The sequence below is a fragment of the Sinocyclocheilus rhinocerous genome, unplaced genomic scaffold (assembly GCF_001515625.1).
Source record: "Sinocyclocheilus rhinocerous isolate Xijiao unplaced genomic scaffold, SAMN03320098_v1.1 scaffold2422, whole genome shotgun sequence".
Classification (NCBI taxonomy): domain Eukaryota; kingdom Metazoa; phylum Chordata; class Actinopteri; order Cypriniformes; family Cyprinidae; genus Sinocyclocheilus; species Sinocyclocheilus rhinocerous.
Window position 1 is genome coordinate 162,881 of NW_015633197.1, and position 12,412 is coordinate 175,292.

At 37.1% G+C, this 12,412-nt stretch overlaps 2 protein-coding genes and 1 long non-coding RNA gene across 4 annotated transcripts in view; 2 read left to right on the forward strand and 1 right to left on the reverse strand.

Annotated features, from left to right (window-relative positions):
* LOC107743922 (lymphocyte cytosolic protein 2-like) overlaps positions 1-6,403 on the forward strand; it is an 8,410-nt gene extending 2,007 nt beyond the window's left edge. The window contains exons 2-15 of one of the 2 annotated variants that reach the window (XM_016557372.1): positions 1,257-1,319; positions 2,040-2,086; positions 2,567-2,629; positions 2,726-2,754; positions 2,887-2,921; positions 3,014-3,215; positions 3,324-3,397; positions 3,500-3,563; positions 3,638-3,703; positions 3,819-3,876; positions 3,964-4,021; positions 4,505-4,603; positions 4,824-4,979; positions 5,991-6,403. In XM_016557372.1, the coding sequence (XP_016412858.1) occupies positions 1,257-1,319; positions 2,040-2,086; positions 2,567-2,629; positions 2,726-2,754; positions 2,887-2,921; positions 3,014-3,215; positions 3,324-3,397; positions 3,500-3,563; positions 3,638-3,703; positions 3,819-3,876; positions 3,964-4,021; positions 4,505-4,603; positions 4,824-4,979; positions 5,991-6,116 (1,140 nt within the window). In that variant the 3' untranslated portion in view covers positions 6,117-6,403. The remainder of the gene's footprint in view (positions 1-1,256; positions 1,320-2,039; positions 2,087-2,566; positions 2,630-2,725; positions 2,755-2,886; positions 2,922-3,013; positions 3,216-3,323; positions 3,398-3,499; positions 3,564-3,637; positions 3,704-3,818; positions 3,877-3,963; positions 4,022-4,504; positions 4,604-4,823; positions 4,980-5,990) is intronic. The other variant, XM_016557371.1, reaches the window with a different exon arrangement.
* A 1-nt stretch (position 6,404) lies between these two features.
* LOC107743923 (uncharacterized) lies at positions 6,405-8,352 on the reverse strand. The gene is made up of 3 exons (XR_001640439.1): positions 8,209-8,352; positions 7,510-7,621; positions 6,405-6,676 (listed from the first exon to the last, which is right to left on the reverse strand). It is a non-coding gene; the product is annotated as an uncharacterized LOC107743923 (long non-coding RNA).
* A 1,646-nt stretch (positions 8,353-9,998) lies between these two features.
* On the forward strand, positions 9,999-11,992 carry LOC107743924 (forkhead box protein I1-like). The gene is made up of 2 exons (XM_016557373.1): positions 9,999-10,593; positions 10,909-11,992. The coding sequence occupies exons 1-2, from the start codon at positions 9,999-10,001 to the stop codon at positions 11,469-11,471; spliced, it is 1,158 nt and encodes a 385-aa protein (XP_016412859.1). The 3' UTR covers positions 11,472-11,992.
* The last annotated feature ends 420 nt before the right edge of the window (positions 11,993-12,412 follow it).

The following is a 12,412-nucleotide window of genomic DNA, read 5'->3' on the forward strand; positions in this document are numbered from 1 at the left end:
AGCGTGCTGAACACAATTTTAAAAAAAAATCATTTTAGTTTTTACATTAATTTAAAAATGTACTAAATAAATATAAGCTATAGCCTAATGTTTTTATGTAAAATAATTTTGTTTTTCATATATTATTTTCAGACATGAGCAGACCTGTAGGCTACTCACGTTACGGCATTTAATGAACACTTACAAGCGCGCACTTTGGCAGAGTTCAATTCACATAGTCATCAGCAGCCATTAGTTCGGTAAAATTGAGCATCAGAATGGACATTTGTTATTAAGGGAGAAAAACGAAATGTGGAAAATGCCAGCGAAGGAACACATACAAACAAGAGTAGTCGCAGCAGGCATTTTTTTCAGTGGATACGCCATCATTTTTACTCATAAAGGTAAGAGTAATACATCATTCGTAACTGTAAATGTTTTTTTATTTGTGTGCACTCACAATATCAACAAAACGTTGTGCTTTTATAAAATAAAGAAAACAAACAGAATGCGCTTTCTGCTGTTTCGTCTTTGAACAGGAGCCCTTACAAAAATGAACCGAAACTCAGCGAATACATGCCTCACGGACATGATAAATATATCTATAGAAAGCTTTAAATGACTACTTAACTATAAACGAAAACGAAATAAAACAAATCAAAAACAAAAACTCTTTCATTATGATCATAATCCGTAAAGATGCTGCGTGCATTTGAACCCAGATCTCTTCAGCTGCGCTGATGGCACGCATGCTGCTGCTGGCGGGACAATAAACACCGTCGAGCCGCTCTTGACAGTCGCGGTAGCATGGTCTTGTGTTGTTTCCACCAGCGCGGCAAATCTTTGTCATAAGTGCTTTCCATATTTGGATCAACATAGGCTACATTTGTGAACGCACATTTTCTGCAATGTTGCGCACATGCGCACATTTCCGTGCGCGTCTTACAGACTGCAACTTACAATCGCAACTTCATTGTGCTGTTACTCCTTTCGAGCCGAACTTCACAAAATTGGTCAGCTCCCGACAGCATCAGGTGTTTTATTAATGGTGGTTATTATAATTATAATTCTGGTTGGTTTGTATTGGTGACGTAATATGTAAATGATATGCGTGCGGCCCGTGATACTTGCACTTGGACCATGGTGCGGCCCAGTGGAAAAAAAGGCTGAGAACCACTGATATAGAGTGTTCGTCAAATGTCTATGACCGAGTTTATTAAATGCAAAGTGTGACTGCAGATCAGTTTTCAGCCATCACACTTTTTTTCTGTTTTCAGATGAAACTATTGGGGTGTGACAGAGTGGTGAAGAAAAACAATATGAGTGGTGCAACATTCTTGGTAAATTTGTTTTGTCTCTATGATAAAAACACTAAAACTCAGACCAATCTTACTTCCAATTTAAACTGTACTGCATGCACTACATTGTACTGTATATAACCATCAATAAACGGTATACAGTATTGTGCAAAGGTTGTAAGTACGTTAGATTCTTCACCAAAAAAAAAGAGAGACTTATATTGTTTGCTTTAGTGAGCCAGTAGGAAATATGTATGGAACGATATTCCGGACAATTTTCAAAAGGACTTGCAAATTGTATTTTCAATTGCGTTTTCCATATGTGGACGCATAAATTGTGACATAATCCAAATGCAATTGCAAATCCTGCATTACCGTTTGCATTTTCGCAAGTCCTTTTGAAAATTGTCCGGAATATCGTTCCATAAATATGTGTTTACATTTGAATTAATATTAATAATCTGATATTTTTGTATCACTCAATGATGGACTCAAAGATGGTGAGACCAGATCTCTGTGTAGGCCAAACCGTCTGTTGTTGGACTCCTTGTGCATACAAATATCTCACTGGATTATTACTACTAATGGCAAAAATAATGTTCTTCTTCAAAAACGGATGTTCTACTCGCACTCTAATGAAAAAGACACAACCTTCTTGAAACATTTTTGGTGAAAAATCTAACAGACTTTCACATAAAAGTACGCTCAGACAAGCCAAATCACAATATAGAACAAATAATTCCTGTTTCTATCTTATTCTAGAACATGACTGATAAGGACCTTAAGAAGTTCCCTGCAGCACATATACCGTGAGTTTTAAGCTCAGCATCAAGAACAAAAATCTCCCAGATATGGTAAAAAAGTATAAACTAAAGATATTGGCTGGGATAAAGGGCATGTGCCTTCTGGCTCATCTATGTCTGCATTGGCAGATGTCTATATCTGAAGCAACTTGCACTGACTGGAAATTGCATTAGATCATTATATTAGTTGGGATTCAAACCCATGGTCTTGGCATTGCTAGCACCATGCTCTACTGTTTGGGCTACAGAAACACTAATATAGCAACTGTCCAATACAAGACAAAAAAGAGCCTGCATGCAGACAGAATTCTAAGTGAGTCACCTAAAAGTCACCAGTAAGACTGTTTACACAATGTATCTGTATATTAAACTTGCCTCCAAATACTGGTTTATAATACATATTCAAAATAGTCTGTTGAGCCTGTGATAATCTTTCTCTTGTTACATTGCTCTATATTTATTTACTTCTGTTTTTCTATTTGGAAGATTTATCACAAAGATCTGCAGAGATATTAATCAGAATAACAAACAAAAGAGTCTGTTTCATAGGTAAGCAAGATCACGCTTTAAAACACTTCATAAACAAAGCTGAACTGTCTCTACATGCATGAGAGTTTGTCATTTCTAATCCTTTGCCTTGACTAGATCAGATCATCGGATGCCTCCAAACCAAGGTAACTCTTGTGCAGTTACATAAACAACTGCGGTTACACTACTTAACCCATTATGCGCACTACCTAAAATGTCTCTACATTATTTTATTTGAAAAAAAAAATATATATATATATATATATATATATATACAGAACCTAATCCAGGAGGTTGGGATTCTGATGAATTTGTAAGTCCCCATGTTATACTTTTTAAAAATTCCTCTCAACACTCTTTTTTGGAACTTAGTATTAAATGCAAAATATGTATCTATATTTCCAGGACCAAGAAGGAAGTGACAACGACTATGAGGAGCCAGATAATAGTAATGAGTGTGAAGACAATTACATATGCGCAGCATCATGTGATATTGAGGATGATGAGAATGCTGATGATGACTATGAAACACCTCCATCTGAAACACCTTCTGAATTACCGTCTCACTTTCGTGTCGCTAAGCCTCTTGGTGATGGTGATTATTTGGGTAATTAACAATACTAACACAAATCACTAATATGTACATAAATGAAAGAATCCATGTATCTCAATTAGTAAGATTCACTCACCCCTTCTGTCATGTGGCGGTGTGTAGACAGCGGCCCACGTGGTTCTGCAAGACCACATCAGAACTACAAGTCAGCATCTCTTTCCAGAGGACTTTTGAATGTAAGTAAAGATTTTTTTAGTATAAATATATCTTAATGACTCTTTTTACTGTAAATGCTGTTACTATAGGGTTGTGCATAAGATGAGTGACTTTACTTTCAGACATCTAAGCCTCCATCACGACAGGATCCCTCTCCACACAGGTCTTTCATTCCCCCCACTCAATGTAAGTGAGTTAAATTTCAAATCCCTCTAATATGAAAGCATGATCGCTGAACGTTCTGCAAATCATATCCACAGGCAAACCTGGTGCACCAATGGTAGATCGGAGTAAGAAACCTGGCTCATCTACTCCGTCAAAAAAAGGTATTGGCAAATAATCAGGTACCATTCTTTTTGTATTTGTATTACCTTTTGTATTGTATGGTCATATCACTAAACATTTGTTTTAACTTAAACAATTTCATTTTTATCCTTACAGCAATAAACCAAAACACCTTACAAATGGCTTCGAAATCAGCAACTTTACCCACAAAAAGGTGCGTATCTTTATCAACAACTTGCATTCATTCTTTTAAAGTCAAAGAGCAGTATAGTACCTGCATATTTTTCAATCTCCAACACAGATTTAATATCCAACAGAGGGATGAGCTTCCTCCTCCACCTGTAGAAGTGATGGGACACGTGAGTACCATCACATTACCAATAATAAACATGACAACAAGCATCTCACAATCCCACAAACGTCCAGGAATTTAAAACACGCAATTAGACTGGACAACCACAAGATGGCACTGTTGTTACACGTGGTCTTGTGGTTTGTTTAACAATGAAGCTAAACAAAAGAAATTTAAGCCTAGTATTGCTTACATGCCTTGTGCATTGTTTTCAATCATAGCAATGAAGCTAAACAAAATAAATTTAAGCCTAGTATTGCTTACATGCCTTGTGCATTGTTTTCAATCATAGCAATGAAGCTAAACAAAATAAATTTAAGCCTAGTATTGCTTACATGCCTTGTGCATTGTTTTCAATCATAGCGATGAAGCTAAACAAAAGAAATTTAAGCCTAGTATTGCTTACATGCCTTACATGCATTATTCTCAATCAAAATGTGTTTTCTGCTGTAATAATAAAAGCGAGCACATGCTAGTCCACAGTGTAAAGGCTGAATGTTTTTTATGCACTCAGGACATGGATCCACAGTGGTATGTCGGGCAAATGTCACGAGCAGAGGCCGAAGTCTCACTCAGACAAATGAATAGAGTGAGTTCCACCTCTAGAATGTTTTAAAATGATCTAAAATGCACCCCTGCTTTCAAACAATTCTTAGAAAATGTGAATAAAAAATCTTTGAGAATTCATTTGTAATTTAAAGACACAACAAAAAATTCAGGCCTTTGTATATAAAGAGAAAGACAAAACAGCAAAAAATAGAGAACGTAAATTATGAAGACACACACATATACATTACGTCTTTTTTTAGGATGGCACTTTCTTGGTGAGAGACAGTTCAAAGGGCTGCACAGAGCAGCCATACACACTCATGGTGCTGCACCAGCAAAAAGTGTACAACATCCAGATCCGTTTCCTTGGAAACGGCGATGGATATTCCCTGGGCAAGGGCCTAAATGGTGTTGAGGTAATGGCATCTGCTGATTCTGACAGAAACGTCAGTCATGAATGAGGTCCTGATTAACCCTGTAAAGCCTGGCGTATAAAATAATAGTCAGAAAAATCACTTTTTTTTTTTTAAATGGAACAGTTTATCAGACATAAAAAAAGTTTGCATATGTGTTTATTTTGTTCAGTATCACATTTGATACGTCAGGCTTTTATGGCTCGTATAGTATGATATAAGTGATATAGGAGAATATGAAGCTTATACTCAAGGTGGGAAAAATGCCTTAATTTTAATCAGAGGCCCAAACAGAGCGAAAATATGCAATTTGGTGCAGTTGCTGATATTTAAATGATCAAAAAGTAAGCTAAAATTCTGACAGCTTGTAATGTAATTAAATGAGATATTTGTTACATGACTAATATTAAAACCATTTTTATGTAAGTATTATGCTGTTACTCTATAATGTCTCTGTAATGATTTATCGATATACAAAGATATGCAATACAAAGATGATTAAGAGACATACAAATAAATGTTCCTCATCATATTTGATGCACGTTTAAAAAAAAAAAAAAAGATGTACAGATAATCAAATAAACCTAAGTTGCTTCAGTATAGTAAGTGTTCATCTTGAAATATTACTAACAGTATAAAAGTTGCTCTTACATATACTTTATGAAAATCAGTAAAGATTTCACAGCAAAAAGACGTTTACCACAACCTGAAGGAGATGTTTTTTAGAATTATACTTATATACTTATTTAGAAGGCCTTTTGCTTGTTGAAAAAAAAACACACCATAAATTATCAATTAGATGACAGAAGGCATGTAGCAGATTGTGTACAACAGTTTTGATCGTGTTGATTAATTGGAGGCCTTAGAAAGTTGTGTATCAAATATGATACAGTAGGCTTTATAGGGTTAACTAGGGTTAATTAGAGTGAAGACTATGTTTTAGATTATCAGCAGTGGTGATTTTTATTGGTTCTGTGAGATTCCCTCAATTAATCGACTGTATGTGTGTCCCAGAATTTCTCCAGTGTCATGGACATGGTCACGCACCATATGAAGACCCCACTGATTCTGATAGACGGAATGGAGCGTGGAGCCGGACTTCATCGGCAGTGCTGCCTCATGCACCCGGCAGGTTTCTGACCCACAATACAGAAGAGCAATCTATATAGCTAATGCTGACTGGATTCCAGTGTCAAACAGACTTTGATGGAATTCAGACACTGTCTGTGAAATGGCGCAATTGCAATGTTGGCAATCAACACCAGGATATCTAAGCACTGAAAAATGAAGTGCATGACTAAATGAATAAATCATATTCAGTTTAATTCGATCAGACATGACTGTCTACACTTTTTAAATTGAAGATTAATTTTTAAACACTTTCAATGTTAAAATCAAGAGGCATTTTTAGACTTAATGTTAGCTAGAGGCAATTTTACTTACTATTATCAACTCTGAAAATGTACATTCGTCTGTTCCAAATTAAATATTCCTAATGCTTTTAGTGTTTGAACTTAATGTTTTCTAATAAATTGTGATGTTTAAGTGAAAAAGCACTTTTCTTGAGTTACATATTTAGTCTTCCATCGTCTGTTGATGGCTTAACCATGCTGGAGTTTCCACATCAGCCTGGAGACAAGCCAAGTTATCAGGGTGTGTGAAACACACGGTCAGGTTACACTGCAGCAGCTGGATCTTCACTGAAAACAAAGAGTGTAGTGGTTGAACATATAGCAAGACGAACGCAAGAAGAGACCCTCTCATTCCATTCTGAGTGACTGAAACATAACCAGCACCAACAGGTTATGTTTACTGTAATCAAAGTGCATAAATGGAAGCATTCTGTTATGTATTATGCAAAGATTACTGTTAACGTACACCCAAAAGGAAAATCTATCAGTTCATTATCATTTTTCAGTAATCAATCTAAAATACGGCTATAGCAGGTTTTGATACGACTATAGAAGATCTAATCCACAAGTAACTGTCGAAATATTCAATGATGTTTAGTCATACTTAACTGGATATGCAGGGCTCAGCAATAGATGTAGCCAACATGTTTTCTTGCCAAACCTAATGTCTCTATGACATAATAAAACTCATTATTGACAGCCCTGGAGGATTTGCGTGATGTTCTGAGTGCTGATATGTTTGTGTTAGCATTGACGGCGGGCACAGATTAATGTCTTAGCGCCAACTCCTCGTTAACTGCCACCCTTGGCAAGGGTGCCACATTTTCTATTTTCTAAATTTGTTCATGCAATATCCATTTCAAAGTCACCAGAAGAATTTCTGCCAACACTCAAAAAAAGAGGAACTATTAAACTGCCAGCACATTTCAGAATTGTCAAAACATGAGTGTGCGGAGACGACTTTTCAAACTGTATATTATTATTATTATTATTACATATCGTAAGGTAATTTTACAGTGCTGTTGAAAAATCTAAGAAAATAAGGTTGGGATTAGGTCCAACAGTCACTAACAGTCACTGAATTATGCTAACAAAAATAACTTGTAACATAGTAAATTTACCTTCCAATTGGTCAATCAATTCCGACATTAAATCCAACTGCTTCAGGATATAATCCAGGCCATCTGAGGCCCCATGGTCACTGTTCTCGGGGGAATTTCCCTCAGACTCCATCTGTAAGTCCATTACACACAGAGGTAAGGATAATTATGTATTACCATTTATATGGTCTCTTTCTGTCTTAAATGGATGACACAACACAATAAGATCTAAAAATGGAACAGCGTTTTCGGTAGCATGCTAGATGCAACACATTTTACAATCCTCATGAAGCTCAAATAATTCTAATAAATTTGTCTAAAGGTTTAGGAACTTTTTCCAAAAGTGTAAACACAATAAATCACTAAACTCATTCGGAAGAACACAAAAATCTGCATACAAGATGATGCAATGAGAAAAACATTCAGAAGCCACTTTTTTTGCATTTTAATGAATTGGATTAATCAGATTCCCAATAAGCATGTCTGCTTTGCTGATATTTTTATTCATTTGTATGAGGGAATACAACCATGTTAAATTACAAATATGGCGGCACCAAACAACTCTGGCAGATCTAACGCAATTAGTTTTAACAACATCATCCTATTAGATGCCTCTGTTCTAACGTTACATTGAAACTCTAACTTTTTTCTTGGGGAATATTAGGTTTTTCACTCACAGCATTATTATTATAGTCAAAGCAGTATTTGTTTGCTATCTACCTGAAAGATTCTCCATTTGTTCAGTCATCTTCTCCAAATGTTGATTCAGTTGTAACCTCTCAGGACTGAAGTCCTCACATGATTGGACACTCGAAATATCGGCAGACATCTAAAAACCAGCAAACTCCATAACTCCCGCTGGATTGTTGTTTCTTAATCCTAAACGTTAAATTAAGTTACATTTTCACGATGAAATAAATAAGACCAAGTTTTACACGTACATAATCAATTCTAACGTTACTCGTTTTTCGTTCATCCGTTTTCTGTCATTTAAATAAATGTAACGTTACCTTACCTCAGGCCAAAGAGACGTTGCTTTAAATTACGCCAAAAAAATGAATATACATGTAGTGTGAATAGAAACTCATAACTTAAGCAAATTACCTTGGAAATGTAGCGAACTGCACAATTTTTAATGTTTCGTGTTTTATTGCGACTGCTGACAGTTAGTGGAGTCGAGCAAGGCACGCGGCACGTACATTTAACGGCTCTCACGCGTGCACACTCAAATACAATCGCCTACAAATTTCGCTTTCTTTTAAAGCATCAGCATGATTGTAGTAATGGGGCATCCGATTTACTTACACGAATCGGTTCTTTAAAAGTGTTCGTTTCAAAGAAAATATTAATAAAACGATTCATCGATTCTTCGACATCATGACGTCATCTCTGACGTCCCGGCGTGACCAGCTAAATAAATGAATGAATGAACACATATAAATAAATGTTATATAATAACATAACTTAAGCAAATTACCTTGGAAATGTAGCGAACTGCAGACAATTTTTAATGTTTCGTGTTTTATTGCGACTGCTGACAGTTACTGGAGTCGAGCAAGGTACGCGGCACGTACATTTAACGGCTCTCACGCGTGCACACTCAAATACAATCGCCTACAAATTTCGCTTTCTTTTAAAGCATCAGCATGATTGTAGTAATGGGGCATCCGATTTACTTACACGAATCGGTTCTTTAAAAGTGTTCGTTTCAAAGAAAATATTAATAAAACGATTCATCGATTCTTCGACATCATGACGTCATCTCTGACGTCCCGGCGTGACCAGCTAAATAAATGAATGAATGAACACATATAAATAAATGTTATATAATAATACAATGCAATACAGTTTGCACTTATATTAAGCCCTCTTAGCTAAAAATGTTTCTGCATGCTTTAATTAATTACAACCAACATTTTCGATAAGGGAAATGATTTGATGGTGGTGGTTCTACTCAGAAGGGTCGAATGAGAAGTATGTAAACACCATTCTACTTACAAATAAAAGCTGGAACTGAAACTTTTCCGTCAATAAGTAAGTGCTTGTTGTTCATAAAATATTTTGAGATGTTAAAGTTATGAAAGAAAAAAAAAGGTTTCAAAGAATATATGTTTTCATGAGTTTTAGGTGGTTGTAACAGAAAATTCCAGTGTGTCAGGCTAAACCCTGTGAATGCCTTCAGGTGATGGTGGTGCTGCTGGTTTGTGGATGGGTGGGTGGTTATGAGGGCTGTGTCAGGAAGAGCCTAAACACTTGGAAAGTTTCAATAAGGTGGGACTTAGGCGGTGCTACATATGCATAAATAAAACAGGTGCAACAGACGATGATGTTGAAACAGCAGAAGGAAGCACTAAGAGAGGACACATGCAGGACAACTCCAGCTGGAAACATCTTAGAGTTCCTGAAAATATTCCTGGACCATAAGGTAAAAAAAGAAGAACAGGTCATTAGAGAGTAAGGGAAGGAGAGAGAAAGACTTTCCAAGTGGAACACATCAGGATCACTAAACAATGACATCCTATGAATCTCAAGGTCAGTCTCCGACGAGATGTGGCCCTCAGTTCCCAAGTTTGGGACAGGAGCCTCCAGAATTGAGTCTGTACAGCGACAGCTACTATCCACCACCATCACTGCCGAGTCCACAGCGAACAAATCCTTCCTCATATGAACTCGGAGACTACACCGCCTCATCGCCTAACCCCTACCTGTGGTTCAACAGCCCAGGGATGAACAGCACTCCTTATCTGGGTGGAACGCCTGGCCCTGCAGGACCTCCTTTTGTGCCCCAGCACTATGGCGTACAAAGGCCCTATTTGGGACCTGGGGGACCAGGTGGTCCTGGTGGTGAACTGAGCTGGTTCTCCATGCCTTCTCAGGAGGATCTTATGAAGCTGGTCAGGCCACCTTATTCATACTCAGCTCTTATTGCGATGGCCATACACGGTGCCCCAGATCGCCGCCTCACTCTAAGTCAGATTTATCAGTACGTTGCAGACAACTTCCCTTTTTATAACAAGAGCAAAGCAGGATGGCAAAACTCTATTCGTCACAACCTCTCACTAAACGACTGTTTCAAAAAGGTTCCACGAGATGAAGATGATCCAGGTGAGTGTTTTTGTCTCTTTTATTCTCATTTATTAAATCAAGTTAAAAACTCTTTACAACTAAAATTATATAGCCTTAATAATAAACTATATACACATTACACAGTAATTATTAGTTAAATATTATTTATATAAATATAAAAGTTATATTTATAATTTTTATTCATTTTAATATTAGATTTAATTTAGCAATATATTTCAATAAATAGTTTTTATTTTTATAATTTTTAATAAATAATTAATAGTACTATATAATAACTAGATGTTTTTGATAATCTAACTGTATTTAATGTGCAATTTATCTCTCATTTTAAAGGTAAGGGAAATTACTGGACCTTAGATCCGAATTGTGAAAAAATGTTTGACAACGGCAACTTCAGACGCAAGAGGAAGAGAAAGTCTGACATTATCCCAGAGAAGGTCAGTTCTGGAGGGAATCTGAGCTCTGAGTCAGGAGACAGTAATGGCAGGGGCAGCCCAAAAAATCAAGCTGTTGACATTTCCACTTCACCTGAAAAAGGCCCTTCACCCGCATCCACGGGTCCGTCACCATGCTTGAGCAACTTCCTGACTGAGATGTCTGGTGTAGCTGGTTCTCTCGACATGGAAGGAGATCCCTTGAGTCGTCCCTTTGCACTCAGTCTGCCAGTGGACGGAGCACAGAGAGCTTCACAACCCGCAGGGTTTGGCACTTACTCCCCCAGCTCCACGGTGTCCGAGTGGGCATCACCTCTGCCCCCACCTCCCCACATTTCCCCATCACCCTCCCATTCTGCTTTAGGCTACAGCGGGCCTGCTCTCAGTCAGTTTAATGGGCATTTCTACCCTGGTTTGAGCTCGACAGGCATTCTTTACCCTCGGGAGGGAACAGAGGTGTAGGAAGGGAAGCGGGTGACAGCCAAAACAGAAAAAACAGAATGATCAATTCACGCCACAGACTCTGGGGGCAAGAAAAAACGGTTGTTTTCCTGAAACTATACACTGCTTTTGACCTAACTGAACTCCTTTGAGTTCTGTGGGCACTAGATTCGAATGAATTCCCACAGGAATGGCCTAGTCAGCATGAGATATGACAGGCTGACTCTAGCAAAGGCCCCTGTTACCAGCAGCTCTGACCTGGGGTCAGCTTCTGACACCAAGCCATTTTACGCACCTATCTAATTCTTACTCATATTACCGATACTGAATTCAAGCACCTGTAATGAAACAGAACAGATGAATCACTTCTTATGTGGGCAGAGAAACTCCAGTGAAAATACATATGGTGAAGCAGATTTTCTTCTGCTGTATGCTGGTATTGTCATATGATACTGTCAGTCTTTGCATTTTATGTGTTTTATGTATAGTTGTAAAGTCGGGTATGTGTGAATGTTGGAGTGTATTTTAGTATTTTATTTTACTATGAGGTCTTTAAGGGTGTATATTGCTTCTTTTTTTAATAAAATGTATTTAAAATAAAACTGACTTATGTTATTCAGTTAAATAATGTTATTTTAAAAAATCTGTATTTGATTAAAAACAAATCCCTTTTAATTTTATTAAAATCAAACTTTATCTCAGAAAAAGATGACCTTGAAAGAACTAGAACGTTTCACCAGGTCACTCTAACTGTCATCACTCCTCCCTTTTTTTCTCTTGAGACTTTCACTTCGTATTATGTAGGCTACTGCTGAGCCCATGGTTTTTGGCAGTGCTTCAATTATACTTAAAATTTGTCAGCATTTGTATTCATGTGATGATGACGTGAGAGATAATATGTTGTAAGACAGCACATTAGCTGCTCGAGATAAGAGCTTGATATTTTTGTTTAGTTAACAGAA